At 49.6% G+C, this 18,502-nt stretch overlaps 1 protein-coding gene and 1 long non-coding RNA gene across 2 annotated transcripts in view; one reads left to right on the top strand and one right to left on the bottom strand.

Annotated features, from left to right (window-relative positions):
• The window catches only part of LOC309336458, a 68,323-nt gene extending 63,839 nt beyond the window's left edge, over positions 1–4,484 (bottom strand). Inside the window, exon 1 of the long non-coding RNA XR_014154020.1 lies at positions 4,081–4,484. This is a non-coding gene — a long non-coding RNA (uncharacterized lncRNA). The remainder of the gene's footprint in view (positions 1–4,080) is intronic.
• A 1,183-nt stretch (positions 4,485–5,667) lies between these two features.
• On the top strand, positions 5,668–12,719 carry NKX2-5 (NK2 homeobox 5). Its single transcript, XM_081852179.1, has 2 exons — positions 5,668–6,038; positions 11,046–12,719. Exons 1-2 carry the CDS (start codon positions 5,747–5,749, stop codon positions 11,651–11,653), a joined length of 900 nt encoding a protein of 299 aa, XP_081708305.1. The 5' UTR covers positions 5,668–5,746; the 3' UTR covers positions 11,654–12,719.
• The last annotated feature ends 5,783 nt before the right edge of the window (positions 12,720–18,502 follow it).

Below are 18,502 nucleotides of genomic sequence, written 5' to 3'. Positions count from 1 at the left end.
GTGAGCTTAATTAAATGTCATTGATTTCATTGATCTGTGGTTTACACTAATTATGTAAATCACTTTCAAACCTGTTTGAACTAGGATTAGACAAATCCATTAAGAAAAAGCTTATCAGATTTCTACTAGCCACGATGCTTGTGTACTAACTCCAGCAATGGAGGCGGCCTATGATTCTGACTACCAGTTGCTAGCAAGCACAAGGGGGGAGAGAGTAGTGTTGTACTTAGTGCTTTTGGTGTCGGCTTCTTCCTTCCCATAATAAGCATCTAGTTAGCCACTGAGAGAACAAGATGCTGAACTAGATGGGCCTTTGGCCTGATCCAGCTCTTCTTATGGGAGAGAGCGGGGAATACCCTTTTCAAGACTGTGCCTGCTATCTGCAGTTTTTATCAGTGCCTGAATTTTAATAAATAGATGCTATTCTTTAAATGTTAATTCGGTTAAAAGTTTTAAAATCCATTAGCTTAACGAATGGATTGAACACTGCCATCCCAACTCAAAATACAACCTGGTTTTATCTATTCTTCCTATGCTTTGTCCCAGTCAAGATACATGAACATAGCCTGAAATGTTTTGATAGAGATAAATTTGTTAATGCAAGGTCGATCCCCTCCAGAGAATACTTTCACGCTGGGATATTCTGTCCTAACTTCCTAGGCGTAACTCCCATTGAACTCAGCTTGGCTTCCTTCGCCATGGACTGCGCTGTTAATTTGTACCAAACGCACGAGAACGAAGTGAAGTGAGACATTTTAATCCTTTCCCCCCGCCCTTTAGTTTTGCTGGACAGAGTGAACACGAAAGAGAAGAGCTGCAACGGGGGGGGGGTGTTGGTGGCTTTGCCGCAGCCCCCCCCCCATCCCTCCAACATTTAAATAGACATTTTGGGCCTCTCTATACACCCTAATCTCTCAAACTGTCATCGCGACTTCGGATCCGATACGCCAGCCCCCAAAAACCCTCCCAGGGCAAGAATTTTAATTGACTCGGATGTTGCTGCTTCCATTTTCTTGCGAGATAAAGAGAATTCCACACTCTGGGAGAAGCCGAGAGAGGAGAGAGATTTGGGCAACCTTCTTCCACCGCGGGCGGGGGGCTAGCCCTGCTTTCCGCTCCAGGAAGGGCTTGCAAATGGTCGACCATTAAGCAGGGCGCGGAGGGAGGGCCGAGGACCAGAGATCGCGGTGGAGGCGGGCAGGGGCGCGTCCTAAGCCAGAGCCCTAGACGTGGCAATTAGTCGCAGATAAGTGCGAGTAGTCCGGTTTAAGAGCGCCTGAAGCTCCGCGCGCTGCCAGGTTCGGCGCTGCCTGCCCAAGGCAAGCGCCCCTCGGGCAGATAAGCCGGAGGGAATCGGCCTCTTTAGAAATGGAACAAGAAAAAAAACATACCAGAAGGTGGGAACATGAGCGTTGCCACGAGGGTGCAGCTGCCTCCCCCATCAAGTAAATAAATAAAAAAAATACTTAACTAGCAGACAAATTGCGTCGCAGATAACCCCCAATAAATCATGGGTATGCCCATGGGTGGGAATGAGCTCCGTAAAGCTCCCGAAAGAAAGATCGATTTCGTCGTACAAGGAGGTCGTGGATGTAAAATAGCAGGCACCCCTCCAGAAAAGCACGCTGTGCTATCAGGACACGAGAAACAACCATTATTATTATTGTTGATCTTTAAGCTCCTCCATTAAATTTAGCTGTTCTTCTACTTGTCCCCAAGTACGCTTTGTGCGCGCTGTTTTGTTTTGTTTTTTGAAAACAATACAACAAATGCCCTCTCTAATCATGCTGAATTCAGTCATCATGAGGACTAGAAACTAAACCTACTGCTTCCAGAAACCGCAGAGGGCAACTGAAAACCTCCTATTGTCCCAGCTAGGCCCAGATCAAGGCATGGCTTGGAGAGGCGTAAAACTGCGTCGCATGTGGGCCGGAGTGGCCGGGTCCCACCGAAGCCAAGTGGTAGCCCACTTAGAAATACGATCGAGGAGAGAAGAAGGGCGGGTACAGCGGGATGGGCTCGGCGAGACAGGACTGGGACCAAGGAGCGGCGTTTTCAAGGAAGGAGGCTTTCGTGAACCGTTAGGTATCCAACGTAGATATAGCCCTCCTTTCCTCGCCAAGGAGCTCAGGGCGGCGAATAACACTACGGGATGCTTCTTAACCTGTTTGGCAACTACATGGACTTTTATGGGGCAACAGGATGGGGGTGACGTGGCAAACGACGGGCCTTGTTCCCAGCGCCACGCTCAATCCCTATCTAGGGATAGGGCAATGCTGTCACATAATGCTGGTCTGTTATAATTGGGGAGAACTTTCCTTTGTATTATACTGCCTCGTTTTCTCTCTCTCCAAACACTATGACCCTTTTGGAGCAGGCTGCCTGGGGAGGTAGAGACCTCTTTTTTTGCAAGACTGTTTTGCCTTATCATGAATCGGGCTGTTGTCGAAATCCCTTCAGTAGCAGCCGGACGAAAAGGGAGCGTGCGCACGATTCTGTATGTCTGGACACACACGTCCAGTAAGAAAGGAAGTAGGAAGCTACTCGACAGTGCCTACACTTGCATCCCGAGCTTTGATGGGGGGTAATTCCTTCTCTCACGGAGACCATCATATTCCCTTTATAGCCTTTTGTATCCGGATAACATGCTCTGTCCAGCAAACCGAAAGGTACCCCCCTAAACAGTGTTGGCACAGGAAGCCGCCTAACTCAGACCCTTAGTCTATTATCCAGCTCAGTATTGCGCACATTAGCGGGCAGCAGTTCCTCGCCGTTTCATACAGGAGTCTTTTTTTCCTAGCCCTACCTGGAGATGCCGGGAATTGAATTTGTTGCCGCCTGCTTGCAAGGCAGGTGCCCCACAACCGACCTACGGCCCTTCCTTGACTTGGAAGTAGGGTGCGCTTTATCAGATCCACTTCCTAATAAGGATGCAACCCTAAACCCATTCCGAAGCAAACCCCACTAAACCCCACAGGGCTTGCTCCCAAGGAGGTGCATAGGAATACAGTGGTACCTCGGGTTACATACGCTTCAGGTTACGGACTCCGCTAACCCAGAAATAGTACCTCAGGTTAAGAACTTTGCTTCAGGATGAGAACAGAAATTGTGCTCTGGCGGCGCAGCGGCAGCGGGAGGCCCCATTAGCTAAAGTGGTGCTTCAGGTTAAGTACAGTTTCAGGTTAAGAACGGACCTCCGGAACGAATTAAGTACTTAACCCGAGGTACCACTGTACAGCCTTACTAGGAATTTTTTTTTTCATAGGATAGATTTGCAGTCTCTATGGAAAACCGCAACAATCCCCTTATTTCGAAATCATTCCGCTGATTTTTTGCTGCGCGCGCGCGCGCACACCCACACCCACACGAGATACTAGATTGTGGGCACCAAAATCGAAGCGGGGGAAAAAGCATCGGACCGTGGGCACGGAAGGAAGAAATATCCGGCACAGCAAGACGCAGATGCGCTTCCACGCGCCAGTGCGGGCGCTGCAGACACGCTCCTCAAGATGCAACATCTGTCTCTGCAGAGACGCCCGGAGCCCTAATGGCAGGTGGCAGTTGTTGTTAGAAGACACACACCCCGCTAGCTGGATCCTACCTAACACGGAGATAGTTTAACTGGTAATTTAGTTCAAGGGACTTGCTCCCTAATTGGTGTGTCTTAAATAGGATCCACAGAGGCACCACAATTAAAGAAAAGAGGGGGAGGGGTTAGGCGGGGGGGTTGTCATGGGAGGGAATGCGTACACGTCACGTGACTATTTCTCAGGAGGAGCGCTTATACTTCTTTGGTTGTGATTATTATATTTTATTTATTTTTTAGTAGCCACACTAAATCCTCTCAAGATAACAGTAGGTTCGAGGGGAAGATTTAATACAGTATAACCCAGAGGAAGCCTTTCACACTCTTGCCAAGACTTCCACACTCTCCTGAAATCCCCGCTATTGCTTTTCTGTCTTTTAGCACTCTGGTCCGTCCCTTATTTCTCAGCCTCCTTGGCTTAAGTTCTCCAGATCCCAACCGGACAGATCTACCAAAACCGCCCGTAAGCAGTGGAAGGGCCCAGGGCAACTCACCAGCCGCCGCCTCTCTTCCGCTCTCGGGTCCGGATTTCTCCGTGGTGAGGCTCTTATCGGTCTTTTCCGAAAGAAAAGCTCGCCGTGGGGATGATGTGCCTGCCTATAGTTCTTCGCTTCGAAAGAGTTTCCCAATGAACTGGCTCCAGACTTTCCCCGTCTTCCTTTTCCCCCCTTCCTTCCTTTCTTTCCCTTTCTCTGGAGCAGCCCACATTATTGCTCCCTTCTGCAAGCTGGGTCATCCCCCAGAGTGATTATTTGCCACTTCGGATTTGTTAAGCAATGCATCAATGTAAGTGCTTCTTAAGGGCCTGCTGCGGTCACCCGCATTTCACCGCCCACCACTAGAAGAGCCAAGGCTCGGGCTAGAAAGAGCCTGGAAGCCTGGAGGGAACCAGGGGGGTCACGCGTCGCCTCGGAAGAGCTTTGGCTCCGGGCCTGGCTTCTGAGAGAGGCCGGGCTGGGGTCTCCCCTGCTCTTGGTGGCCCTTCCGCGGCAGCCTTGCCTTCTGCTTCCCAACACCCGCCCCCAGCTCTCCATTTGTCGTTATTGTCAATAATAGCGCTTAGGAAAAGGTGGGGGGGGAGGCGGACTCCAACTCCCACCCACCCCAGCCAGTCAGCGGGACCCACGGGCAGAACTGATGAGGGGATGTGTAGTAGCCCGGCTGCATCTGGAGGGCCATACGACCCTTGCCCTTGTCACAGAAGCCATTGCCTGGCAGACGCCAGAAGCAGGGAGCAAGGACAGTGGAGGAGACCCAGAGCTTGCCGGGCCTCGGGTCAACCCGCCATTCCGGCACCCTGAGTGGTTAGGGAGCTTAGCGCTGTAAACCGTCTTTCGTGTGTTCTGTAAAGGCCACTGCTGTAGATCGAAGCCACCGCTAAGTTCATGGTGCTGTAAAAGAGGAGGCTAATTGCACTGCAAGCGCGAGGCTTTCCCCGCTGGATCCACAGGCCTGGTGGTGCGCCGCGTTTGATCCTGGCTGGTGGGTTGGATCTTGCTGCGAGCTGATCTTGGGGAGGGCGCCCCTTGCCGTAGCCAGAGGAAGTGGCCTAACTTCGTGGAACAATTAAAACGACGGTTTTTGTTTTGTTTGGTTGGGTTTCTTTGGAGTGGAAACTAAAAAACGTGCCTGTTGTTGCTGACCCCTCCCTCCTCCCAGTTTCCCACAGTCGGGCTGATTCCAGGTTTTTTTTTTTAAAAAAGGGTGTTTTTTCCTTAGGGAAACCTTTCCAAGAAGGGCGCTCCCCCCGCCGCCCCCACTTCCTCTCGCAGCCCTCCTCTTGACACGCCATTCAGGTCACCCTGCGCGCCCGACGGCGCTCTCCTTGCGGCTTGTTTATTCAACCTGACGCCAATGATCGATGGCATCCCGGAGCGCTTTTGCGCGCGCCACTGGCCGGGCCTCGGCGTCCCTTCCGCGGCGCTGCTCGGCGCTCCGTGACTATATTAGGTGGGCCCGGGACGCGGCCCGGCGCCGGCCAATGGGAGAGGGCTCCCTGCGCCTCGCTCCGCCTCCGTCCCTGCCTCCCGAGTGTCCAAGCTGCGGCTGGCCGCGCCGGCCCTGCTGTGCGCGCCTTGGAGACCAGGCTCAGCGCACGCCGGGGGCACCTGCTCTGCCCTCGCAGGACGCTGCGCTCGGGCACAGACGCCGGCGCCCGCGATGTTCCCGAGCCCGGTGACCACGACGCCTTTCTCCGTCAAGGATATCCTGAGCCTGGAGCAACATCCCAGCGGCTTGGCGCCCATGGAGCTCTCGGCTCTGGGCTCGCCCTCGTCGTGCATGCTGGCCACCTTCAAGCAGGAGGCGTATCCAGCCGACGAAGGCCCGATCGCGGACAGCCCCGTCGGCCTCGCCAAAAGCAACGGCGCCGCTTTCCCCAGCCCCTTTTACGCGGCCAAAAACTACGTAGAAATGGAGTCGACCAAGGCGCCCAAAGGGGACAACAAGAAAGGTAAAAGCAAGGGCCCGTCGGGGACACGGAGAGGGTCCCTTCCGCGGCGGCCGAAGCGCCATCTCTCTCTCTTGAGCAGGGCAGGCTGGGAAGGGGGCAATATTTGGGGGCGAGGGGGGGAGACCTCTGGCCGGGCTAGGGGGCTCCGAGGCAGCTGGAGCTGGAAGCGGCTGCTTGGTTCCTGGATCTCCCGCCGACTCGAGTTAAGCAAAACCACCGACGGCTCAGAGGAAGGAAGGAAGTCTCCGAGGGCCCAGGGAGTGCGCGGCCAGTCCCGCTCCACGTATGCACAGCCGCCCGGAGTCTTTTCTGAAGGAAACCAGCTGGATTGTCGCCTTCATGTCGACAGGCTTGCAGCTTGTCGGCTGGAAACGGCAGTAGCAGTGCGTCGTCTTATTTACGAACCAACCCTCTTTGTCATTTGCTGGAGGAGCGGGATGGTTCTCCATCCTCGCGCCTCCTAAAGGAGAGGGATTCAGGTAGAGTCGGCTGTGCTGACTGCTAGTTGGCATCCCTTTGCGGGCAGACGGGGTGTTGTGCTGGAGTCGGACCCTCCCTTGACTCCTCTTAGTCTAAGAGGGACATTTGCTGTACATTTTCCTGCAGATGTCTTCCTCTTGATGAACCATTTTTTCTTATTATTTACGAGGATGAGGATAAGCTTTTTACAGAGCGCTTTTGATTGTCCAAGGCGTATGACAACCATTATCTTCTTGTGAGGATCACAAGCCTTTAGTCCACTGCAGATAAGGAAAGAAAGAAAATATTTTGCCTAGGGTCATGGCAGGGATGAGCCTGGGCACTTCCTGGTTCTTAGCTCGTAGCCCGGTCACATCCACATCTACTCAAGTAACTTCAGAGGTACTTACACCAAGGCAGATGTGCAGAAAGTTGCAGTCGATGTTCTGCAGCTGGACTCCAGCTAAGAGTCCGAACTCTCTTTTCTCGCGCGCCGAATTTCGGTAACAAATGAGCGGAGAGGTAGCATTGAGAATAGGATTACTATCCATTACATTATTGCTGTTGTCAACAATCATTTTGTAAAATTTAAAATATGTATAAGATGTATAAAAACTACAATCCGTATTAAACATGCTCGTATTTAAATTTAGTATTTACATTTAAATTTATATAGTTCGAAATTATTATTAGCAGCAGCACACCCGTTGCTCAGCTGTCCCTTTGATGTAGGCTGAGAGGCCTCAGAACTCCTCAAAAGGCGCAATCCGCAAACTCACTCTAAGGAAACTTCCTCCTTGGAGGAATATAATGTATGTGTATGTACAGTATGTAACTAAAAATTTCAATAAAGATCATCGGGGGGGGGGGGAGAAACTTCCTCCAAAAGTGTCTGGCGTTGGTAAGACAATCTGAGATTCTTAAAATATTCCTTGATAAATCGAGGAGCACAATTCAACATTACGACCCTTCCCAGAAGGAATAGACTCCAACCATCTCGATTGGATTTATTTTCCAACAGAAGTAATAGTACTACTAGTAGTAATTTCACTTCTGCTCAGGAGTTTGATTAACACGCACAAGAGTTAAGTTCCATCGAATGCACTTTTTCTCTGGTCCTTTAGGAAGTCATGTTTACATTAATTGCAGCAATAATTTCTTAGTAAGCCTTCGGAGTATTAACGTTTCAAAAGTTGCCTTTGGAAGTCACGACTTTTTAATCCCCCCCCCCCATGAGGTTGCCATCCTATGCACACTTAATTGGCCTCAAGTTCCGCTGGACCTCTTGAGGCTCACCGGTTCTAAGTAAGCATGCATTGGATTGCTCTGTAAGATTTCCAATTCATTGTGTGGAAATTGACGGAAAGGATCAGCTCCCTGTGTGAATCGCACTTTAATCAACTCTCTAGTGGAGGATGTCCCTGCTTTTTTTGGAATCACGAGTTCATTTCCATTTCCTTAGGAATCTTCCCAGATAGAACATCCGACCGATTGAGCTTTGATGTGTTCATACTTTGAGCAGCTCATTTCCTGGGAATCTCCGGCTCGGATTTTGGGTTCCTAAACTAGTTAACATTAGTCCTAAGTAAATGGCGTAGAAATAAATAGCACTGACTTGGAAATGGCTTGTATAAATTGTAGATAGATAGAGAGATAGATAGAGAGAGAGAGAGAGAGAGAGAGAGAGAGAGAGATAGATAGATAGATATAGTAGATAGATAGATAGATAGATAGATAGATAGATAGATAGATAGATAGATAGATAGATAGATAGATATAGATGATAGATAGATTGTCTTTCTCTCTATCTATCTGTCTCTCTGTGTGTAGGTAAATGTGTGTGTAGTACTGAAGTGCAGATAAAATCCACATTAATTGTTCGAGAAAAGAGCTTGAATGGGACTCATCAGTGTCTGTGGTTTCTTCACTCGGGAGGCAAATGTGACGCTACCTGAGGTCGCTTCTAGATGACATATTTATTGAGCATTCGTCCTGCACAAAGTTTGCGGGGGAGGTTATGGCTTCTTTTACTTTTTGATAACCTATTATGATTTGTTTGAGGGGCTGCTATGCAACCTCGTGTGAACAATTGTTATCCCACACTTCCCAGTACATTTTCTGGCAATTTCCTTACCGCAAAAACTCCGATTATGCTTTTATTTTCGGGGAGCGATTTGTTGCGCAGCAGTTCCTAATTTACTTCAGTTGCTTAACCTGAGTTTACCTGTCTGCGGCTGATTCCCACCCGCAAATAGCGACAGTGTGGCTGCGTACGGACCATACCTTTAATCACATTCGAAGCACGTTGTTCCCTCAAAGAATTCTGGGCAATGGAGTTTAAGGGCTGCTGTGAATTGTATTCCGTGAGGGGCAAACGACAGTGCCCAGAATTCTTTGAGGCAATGAATGTACTTCAAAGGTACATTGTGTACGCAATGAGGTCTTGAGGTCTACCCAGCTGGGCGTGATTCAGCCACAATTAGGATTTCCGAAATCTGATAATATATATACGTCCTCAGAAGCCAGCCCTGTTGATTTCAATAAAGCTGTTTTCAATAAAGATAGTTTAGGATTCATCCTTTAAGTCCTATAGATTTGTAATGAGTAAAAAACCCAAAAAACCTATGGACAAATAATTAAATTTAAGTTTTTAACGTGTTCATTTAAAATTGGCAGTCCTGTTGCCAGGTCTTCCGCACGTTTACTTGGAAGCGCCCTACTGATTTCAAAAAGAGGTTGTCCCAAATAAAGTGTGCAAAAAATGAATAAAAGTAAAAATTCAACGTACTGAAACGTGGCCAGATTTTGCCCATTATCTGCAGTTCCACGATCCTGGGATCCCGCTGATTTCAGTGGGACAATTTTTGGGAGTGCCTAAGTCATATGCCTACATCCAGTCTTTAAATTTCCAAAAAGAAATAATTCCGATATAATTTTCATCGCTTTGAGCTGAGTTTGTGCCCTGAATATTAAAATTGAACTAAGATGAAGATGAACTAAGATTGAACTAAGATGAAGGGCAGTGCTGTATTTGAATAATTAAAAAATGTAAAAACAACAGGAGCAACCACCTAGTCCGCAGATTAAGGCCTTCAAGTCTAAATTTCTTTGGAGGAAACAAAGCACACCTAAGAATATAGCTCTGCTTGGAAAAAAGGCAAACGAAAACAGAGGCTTTGCTCCATTTCTGCAGAAGCAAATCATTGGAGTTCAGCAGTATTTCCAAGTAAGATGAGTTGACTTCTGAATAAACACGAGTGGGGTGACTTGTGAAATCTGTTTAGGATCGACTTCTACTCCCGCTGACCTAAAAGAGTGAACTTTTCAGCGGATACAATTCAGCCAATGTTCAGCACTTTTGTATCCCAGGGTTTAATTTTATCTGGATTTGAGCCCCCAAATGTAGGCTTGATCTGTTGCATTAATTTTAACTGGCCGCATTTCGTTTTAGAATTATATACTGCAGCTATCTGTAGAGAAAGAGAACTGGGACTTTAGCACCTCTGAACATGGCAATCGATATTGTGGTGTAAATGGATGTGTTTATCGGGCTACAGAATGTAGACACAGAACGTTATTTTAACAGCCAGAGCCTTTGGGGAGAAGGGTTGGTTCAATGGGATTTACTCCCTAGTGTATATAGGACTGCAGTTTTAGGGCGCAATGCTCTGAATATTTTTTTGGGTGGTGGAATAAATTGCACAGAGCGCTGCTGAACTTACTAATGAGTAAGCATCCAGAGGATTCAGTCATTTGCTTCGAAAGCTTGGGGGCGGGGACGGGATTCAGGTGGGCAGTAGCGTCAGTGAAAAGTGTTTTGAGACCTTAGCTTTGGAGGGTGGGATCCATTTTAGAAATGGAATTGAAAGCAAATCCTGTTGATTTCTATGGAGCGCAGTATTTAGCCTGACCTCCCAAACACAGATCACAATCCAACTCAGAGGGCCGATTCTCTGTGCAGGAGGCTGGTAGCCAATACTTTTTCCCACCCCAGAGGCACCGTCGTAAAATGGTTAGAGCGCAGGGCTAAGTTAGAAGAGGGCTCCACTGAGATCTCCACTCGGTCCTGCTCACTTGTGTCAGTCTCGCCTGCTTCACGGCATAGCTGTCAACGTTTCCCTTTTTTAAAGGGAAATTCCCTTATTCCGATAGGATTCCTCGCAAGAAAAGGGAAAAGTTGACAGCTGTGCTTCACGGGGTTTTTGCTTGGGAGGTCAAAATGGGTGGAAGATCAATGTGGAGGCTGAGCTCTTTGGAGAATGCAAAGGAAGGACTTATACAGGCAATCAAATGAATGAGACTTAATGTAAGCGATCAATATAAAGGGATCGGAGGTTCCGGTTGAAATCCTCAGTCCAACCAAAATAATAGAATCATAGAATTGTAAACTTGAGAAAGGACCCCGAGGGTCATCTAGTTTCACTCCCTGCTATGCGGGAATCTCAACCAAATCCAGAGGACTAGTGACTTGGAAATGTCCAATATATGACAAGCAAGCGCCAGGCTCTGACTGCCCCTCTGGGCTTCTTTCTCCTTGATTCTCCGCAGAGCTGTGCGCCCTCCAGAAATCCCTGGAGCAGGAGAAGCGGGACGCCGAGGATCCGGAGCGACCCCGGCAGAGGAAGCGGCGGAAACCCCGCGTGCTTTTCTCGCAGGCGCAAGTCTACGAGCTGGAGCGTCGCTTCAAGCAGCAGAAATACCTCTCTGCCCCGGAGAGAGACCACTTGGCCAACGTGCTGAAGCTCACCTCCACGCAGGTCAAGATCTGGTTCCAGAACCGGCGGTACAAATGCAAACGGCAGAGGCAGGACCAGAGCTTGGAGATGGTGGGCATCCCTCCTCCGCGGAGGATCGCCGTGCCCGTCCTGGTCCGGGACGGCAAGCCTTGCCTGGGGGACTCGTCGCCCTACAGCTCCCCCTACAACGTCAGCCTCAACCCCTACAGCTACAACTCCTACCCGGCCTACAGCAACTACAGCGGCGCCGCCTGCAGCGCCAGCTACAGCTGCAGCTACCCGGGCGTGCAAGGCGTGCAGCCCGCGGCGCCCGGCGGCAACTTCATGAACTTCAGCGTGGGGGACTTGAACCCCGTGCAGACGCCCATCCCGCAAGGGAACAGCGCCCTCTCCACGTTGCACGGCATCCGGGCCTGGTAGGCCTCCCAAGGCTCCCTCCCTCCTTGCGGCGGGGGCTGAGTGCTTGGGGGGAAGACTTTTCCTGGACGGACTCCAAAGCGGGCATTAAAAGCGGCCGGGCTGGACCTCCTGCTGGAGAGAGGCGGTCTGTCAGCAGGGATCACTCTGGGCTCAAGGACCCGGGGGCGCCAGGGGGCGCATCCCCCCACCCCAGGTTTGGGGTTCTTTCGAGGTGGGCGCACAGAAGCTCCCAAGGCGCCTCCCAGCACTCGCTCATTCGCCCAAGGAAGATCTTGTCTACACTGCTGGACACATTTTCTGCCCCCCACTGCCCCGCCAGCCAACTTCTGCTCCAGGCCAGGATTGCGCGCACTGCGCTAGCCTTTTTTATGGTTCAAACTACAGGGAGCAGCTTGCTCTGCAGATCGCAACCGTACAGCGGATTTAAGAGACGGGCGTGAATCCACTGGGCTCTCTTTTTGGATCCAACTAGAACATGAATTTCCAAGGGGAGTTGGCGTTTTCAAGGGGGGGCGGGTCTTGTTTACTAATAGACATACTCCCACTCGCGCGCTCTTGTCTGTTTCGTTTTATTCTCAACACGTCCAGAATCCTTTTCCTATACGGTATTTAAAAGCTCGATGTCAGGATCTTCAGGGGTTGCTCAAGTTGGCTGCGAGCTCAGGTTTTGAAACAAGATTTTTCTTGCTGGGTTGTTCCGGTGTAGCTGGGGTTATGTTGTTCTGTTTTTAACTTGGACACGTCTGGCCTTTCCTTCTCCAGACCTTGCGTGGGAATATGTGTGTGTGCGTGCGCGTGTTGGGCAAGGGGGTGGGGTGGAGTGAAGACTCTTTCGCACTGTAGCCGAGGCCCCACCAGAATGAAGGAAGTCAGACGCTGTTTTCGTTCCAGATCCCCATTTAGTTGTTATGCACTAAAACAAGTGATTGATTTTGATAGTATTAAATGCACTGTCTGTTCTTTGTCCAGCCGCTTGGTTTGATGTACGTGGTCTCCCCCATCCCCCCCTTTTTTGCTGTACAGTCCGATACAACTGAGTGTCTTGTCATTAAAGAGAGTGGCTTGAGTTTGTGGGTCGTATTTGCTTTCTTTCCTGCAACCGAGAATTTAATGACTTCCCTTAATAGGGGTCGCGCGGGGCTAGCGATTCTCTCTTGCCACGGTCAAAACGAAGCACTTCCTTTTAAATCTAAAAGTAGTCCGTGCCATTGAGCGGCGGGCGCAACCGAGCCAAAACCAGGCACTTTGAAAATTGGGAGAGATTCACAGGGCAATTCGATGCATGCTCATACATGTATACAGTACACACAATAGAAATGCCATCGAATCCAATGGGACTTACTCCCAGGGAACTGTGTCGAGGATTGCAACTTCAAGCTTGTTTTTTTTCTACGTGTAATTTGCCTATTTATCTGGATTTCGAAGTGGTCTACTGTGAAATAAAGTAAAAACAAAAATAGAAGCTTAATTTTTCCGACTCTGGTTGGATCTCATCCTTTATTCGAAACTCAGAGCCATAACCACGTTTACTTAGAAGTAAGTCTCGTTCGTGGTTAGTAAGTATGCTTACCATTCCAATCTTAGTATTATTTAGTATTATCCTAGTATTATTTACAACCTCCTACTCCACACGTCTCCACTAAGAACGAAGTAGCTTTATGCCGAGTTCAATGGGGTTTTACTTCTCAGCACCGTCATTTGGAATGCGCAGCCCCATCCTGCGTGCGTTCACCTGGAAGCCAGGCATCCTATGCTCAATCTGGATCCCTCCAGGTGTTGCCGAACTCCAACTCCCATCAGCCCCGCCCCCAGTCAGCACGGCCAATCGCTAAGGTGGATAGGCAGTCTAGTCCAGTGGATCCCTATTAGCTACGGACCCCCTGTTTTTCAAAAGCCAAGCCGCGGACCCCCTACTTTGAAAATGTGGTGGTTTTGTTGTGTGAATGGTGCCACAAACCCCGTGGGGTCCCACCAATTGGGAACCACTGGCCTAGTCCAACAACACCTGAAAGGTCTTAGATTCTCCGCCACCGTCCACGCCCCCGTCCAGTATGCGGGTGACTTGAATAAAATATTGGGGGAGGCCAGGTAAGCACCGCCCCGTATGATCGATCACATCATGCGGCACACGCACACCATTTGAATGGCAATGCCCATCAACTGGGGGGGGGGGCTCAAATATTTCATCGGAGGGGCAAAGGGACCTCGGCCCCTAGGAGTTGGCTCCTATGACCACCCAAATCGCATCCAGACCAACTGGGCTTCTGAGTGGACGTGTTTGGGAAATGGGAAGATGAACTTCAACGCCAGCGGGTGGGGAGGAGTCGCCTGGTTCAGTCAGGCCTAGCAGGGAAACTCCCAAGCACCCTTGGGAGCTCTGGGACGATTTTCTCCCTGTTGAACTCGCAGAGTCGGAAAATCCAAGGGACACCATTTCCTCTTGCCAAGCCTTAGGTCCTGCTTCCTGGCATTCCCAGACCATTTCCACACCTACACTTTGCTGCTTAGGCCAGGAAGCCCCATCCGAATGAAAACCGGAAAGCACGTCCAGTTAGACTTGCTGCGTACAAGGAGCGCCTGCGGGGAATAGCAGGTCCAGGTGTGTAGGAAGGGCCAGAACAATCTGCTGTGCGTTAGAAAAAGGCTCCTTGCCGAGACACACCAAATGCAGACAGGTGACACCATCCCATCCTAACAGAGGATACCACTATTCTAGCGGGCAGCGGGTATATTTTCCCAGGGCCTGTGGCACACTCAGCCAACTTCATTTTCTATGCGCGCAAAACGCCGAGCAGCTTCCTTTCGGATCTATGTTCTCTTTACACGGAAAAGAGCGCCCTTGTCACAGGTGCTTCTTAATGTGTTTCGTTTTACTAGGATCTGAGTGCAATTGCCTTTTAGTGTCCCATTAGGAGAGAATCAGTGATTTTGAAGTGCACTTGATGTTGCAGCAGCCTAAATAGCACGTCCACTCTCTGACAGTAAGAGCTGTTCGACCTTTCCTCGGAAAGCGGTGGACTCTCTCCTTCCTTGGGGGTTTTAAAGTAGAAGTTGGGTGGCCATCTGTCTTGGAGGCTTTAGTTGAGATTCCTGCATTGCAGCGGGCTGGGCTAGATGACCCTCGAGGTCCCTTCCAACTCGACAATTCTATGATTCTATGAGTACAACAGCGCCCCATCAACATTTGAGCTCACTGGATTTGAGGAGGCTCTTGCTTCAATGCGCTTAAGCCACAAACTGTTTGGGAGGGAGCTGGGCTAACCTATGGCCTTCCAGATGTGGTTGAGCTTCAGCTCCCATCTGTACAACTAGCGTGGCCAAACGATGGCCAGAGGTAATGAGAATTTAAGACGAGTAATGTCTGGCGAGCTATAGCCTCCCCATCCCTGGTTGAGAAGGCTAACGGCCTTTCCAAACGCCTCTCCCCCGGTTTTCTCCTCGGCAGGAAGAACGACCACTCCAAATTCACCGAAAGAGCGCTAGAAAACTTGGAAGGCGGTCTCAGCACCCCGCGTGGAGCTCTCTGCTCAAGATCAAGAGCCCCTTCCACCCAGTTTTGTGCGCGCACCATAGCCCGCTTCCCCCTAAACACACACACACACACGCTTATCAAAGCCCCCCGGGACGATTTCCTGTCTTCGCAACGAGGACTGTCTTCAGCAGGGAGAGTGCGATTGTGGAGGGGGAGGAAGAAGTGCTGCTGGTGGGTCTGAGTTTGGCGACCTGGCGCTGTGACTACTCAGCCCCTTATCGGATGTCCCTAATCGGAGCGAGGAACAACAAACAGGGGAATGAGGCACAGTCAAAACATCCTGGGGGCTGGGGGCAGAGGGGCATTGTGCCGCGGTGGAGAATGCCATTAGGGGAAGGAGGGGACCTCTCCGGAGTCCCCTATCGGACCCATCAGTAAACAAGGATGGAGACAAGAAGCAGCCAGGGAGGAGCAGAGCGAGGAGAGAGGGCGGCCAGCAGCCGAGGGCCATCGCTCAGAGAGGGCCACGCCTCCTCTCCCCTGCGCAGTTTGGGGCTGGAAGGTACACAAACACACACACCGAAAATGCAACTCACAGGAACCCTTGAGTCCAATGTGTCCCCCTTGGAATCAGTTTATATCCATGGTTGTAGGACTGTGTGTGATTTCAAGTACGAATAAATTTCTCAACATCTGTGTGCCTAATTCATCTCCCTCCCTTTTGTCCCGCACGCAAAAGAGATATTTTGGCTGCTTTCTTGGTGACTGGCGGAGGGATTGATTGCTGAAATCGCAAAACACTAGGTAGGGCGTTGTGATTCCACAGCTTGGGCGCAAATAAATAAAAATACTTAATTAACTGACCAATTGCGTGGAAGATAACTGCCCCCTAAAATAAATCCTGGTTACGCCCATATCCCGCATGTTGACGCGCGTCTGCCTGTACCTTTAATGGCTCGTCGCTTGATGGCTTACCGGCGGGAAAGGCGTGAGCTGTTTCCGTCGACTGGCGCTGCCATCGAGGCGGCCTTTAAAGTTCCTGTTTGTTGAGGATACAGCTCGGGAGTAATGAGCAGGCGTGCCTAAATCACAGAACTGGGGGTTTGGCGACGAGGTCAGGGACACGTGGTGAATTCTCCTGGTGCCCACCAGGGCCTCTGATTTCCCACCCCCCACTGCCCCTTTCAGGGCTGTGAAGGTGGATACCCGCCCCCCAAAAAAATTCATATAGAGGTGAAATAAGAACTAGGAGAGCAACACCTGACACCACACCTGATAACATGAAAGGCTTCAAGCAAGGGGCTGGTAGGAGTGGTTTGTGGGATATTTAAAGGTAAAGGTAAAGGGACCCCTGACCATTAGGTCCAGTCGTGGCCAACTCTGGGGTTGCAGCGCTCATCTTGCTTTATTGGCCGAGGGAGCCAGCGTACAGCTTCCGGGTCATGTGGCCAGCGTGACTAAGCCGCTTCTGGAGAAACCAGAGCAGCGCACGGAAACGCCGTTTACCTTCCCGCCGGAGAGATACCTATTTATCTACTTGCACTTTGACGTGCTTTCAAACTGCTAGGTTGGCAGGAGCTGGGACTGAGAAATGGGAGCTCACCTTGTTGCGGGGTTCGAACCGCCGACCTTCTAATCGGCAAGTCCTAGGCTCTGTGATTTAACCCACAGCGCCACCCGTGCAGTTAAACTAACAACTATTGTTTGCTAGAAAGGTACACACAGAGGAAGTTGGATCTCACAGGGTCTACAGGAAATCCCACCGGTGAGAGCCCTTCCCATTGTGTCCAGCCAGCCAGGTAAAAGGGCTGTATATATAAGCTGGTCACGTCAGGCCTGCTTTCTCTCTGCTTCCTGATATCCAGTCTCTCTCATCTCTTCTCTTCAGTGTCTCATCAGTGACTAGGGATATAAGCCCAGACTCCATGTTAATCTAAACTACAATATATGTCTGTAACTACCTTTTAAGCCTGCCTCAAGACTGCTACTGTGAAACGCGAGTGAGTAAATCAATCTTTACTTCTAAGAGGACTGTTTTGAATGTTTATTGTTTTAAGGGAGAAAAGTGGAAATTGCCAGGAAATCCAGTCTGCAGTAAAGCATCCTGGATTACTTAAATTGAAAGGCTGATCAACAGCTTCCTTATTTTTGCTGCAAAGGTAGATGTATTCCACTGAACTCACAAACCCAAGGAAGGATAACATATCCTCTGCTAGATTCTGTACACATCCCTACATGGTTTGCAAGGAATGGCCTGGTGGACCAGCAGTGGGCCATAGCTGGGCTTTAGCTCTGTGGTAAAGCATGTGTGTTGCCTGCACACAACAGCTCCCTGGTTTAGTCCCTGGTACTTTCAGGTAGGGATGTGAAAGACTCCTGACTAAGACTCTGCCTGTGAATGTCAGCATTTCTGACCTAGATGAACCCATGGGTCTGACACTGCAGCTTCCTATGTTCCTATGGATTTGCCCCAGCAAAGGTATATGTCTCACAATTCTGCCCCACAACTCCACATTCCTTTGGTAAGAGGTGGGAAGAGAAGGGGCAGAGGAATATGCTGGGTTCAATGTAGCTTTATGTCACTGAATATAGTGGGAATGTGTATCCACGCATTTCCATTAAGTCCAATAGAACCCCTGTTAATCTTGCTCCTGAGATGTGGGCTATGCATTCAGCCACAGCTCCATCAAAGTATTTCCTGAGTGGGAAATGGAAGCTATGAAGAGCGAAGTACATTTCAGCTGGTGCAGAGAATATGTCTGAGGTGCGCTCTGGACCAGCTGCAGGTGGAGAATTTGTGCTATGTTAAAGCTAGTCAGCAGAGGAAGAGAAAACGAGAAAACAGGGAGGAATGAAAATCCTAATAAATGGAAACTTAGTGAAGATGGGCAGCTTATTAATAATAAGAATAAGTCAGAACCCTTCTTAGTATTTCAAGTTGCAGTGTGCCTCTCTGGTAGGGTATATTGTTTTTATCTTATTTTATTATGCATATTTCAATCCAGAGGTTAAGTAGTTGTTTTTATCTCTTGACACTTATATTGTCTTGTTGTCATAAATTGTTTCAAGTGTTTTGCTGAGAATATGACCCATACTTTTTATAAATCTGTCAATTCAGGCATTGTATATGGAGAATATTTTATAAAAACTGTACAACTGAGTTTATCTAAAAACAACCATTGCTGATCCATTATTCTGGTTCTGACTGAAAACGGAAGGGAGTAGGACATTCTAGCTCATGTTCAGCTGATGCTCAGTAGTCTCAATGCATACAGGGTATACCAGGTATGAAAAACTAGCCACACAGTCTGTCAAACCACTCATGTGACTGTAGGTAGTAAGAAAAGCTTGCAATGCCCAATACATCCCAATGGCTG

Source organism: Podarcis erhardii (genome assembly GCF_964252035.2).
Source record: "Podarcis erhardii genome assembly, chromosome: 2".
Classification (NCBI taxonomy): Eukaryota; Metazoa; Chordata; class Lepidosauria; order Squamata; family Lacertidae; genus Podarcis; species Podarcis erhardii.
Note: the sequence above shows the minus strand (reverse complement) of the source record. Positions and strands in the feature narration are given on the sequence as shown.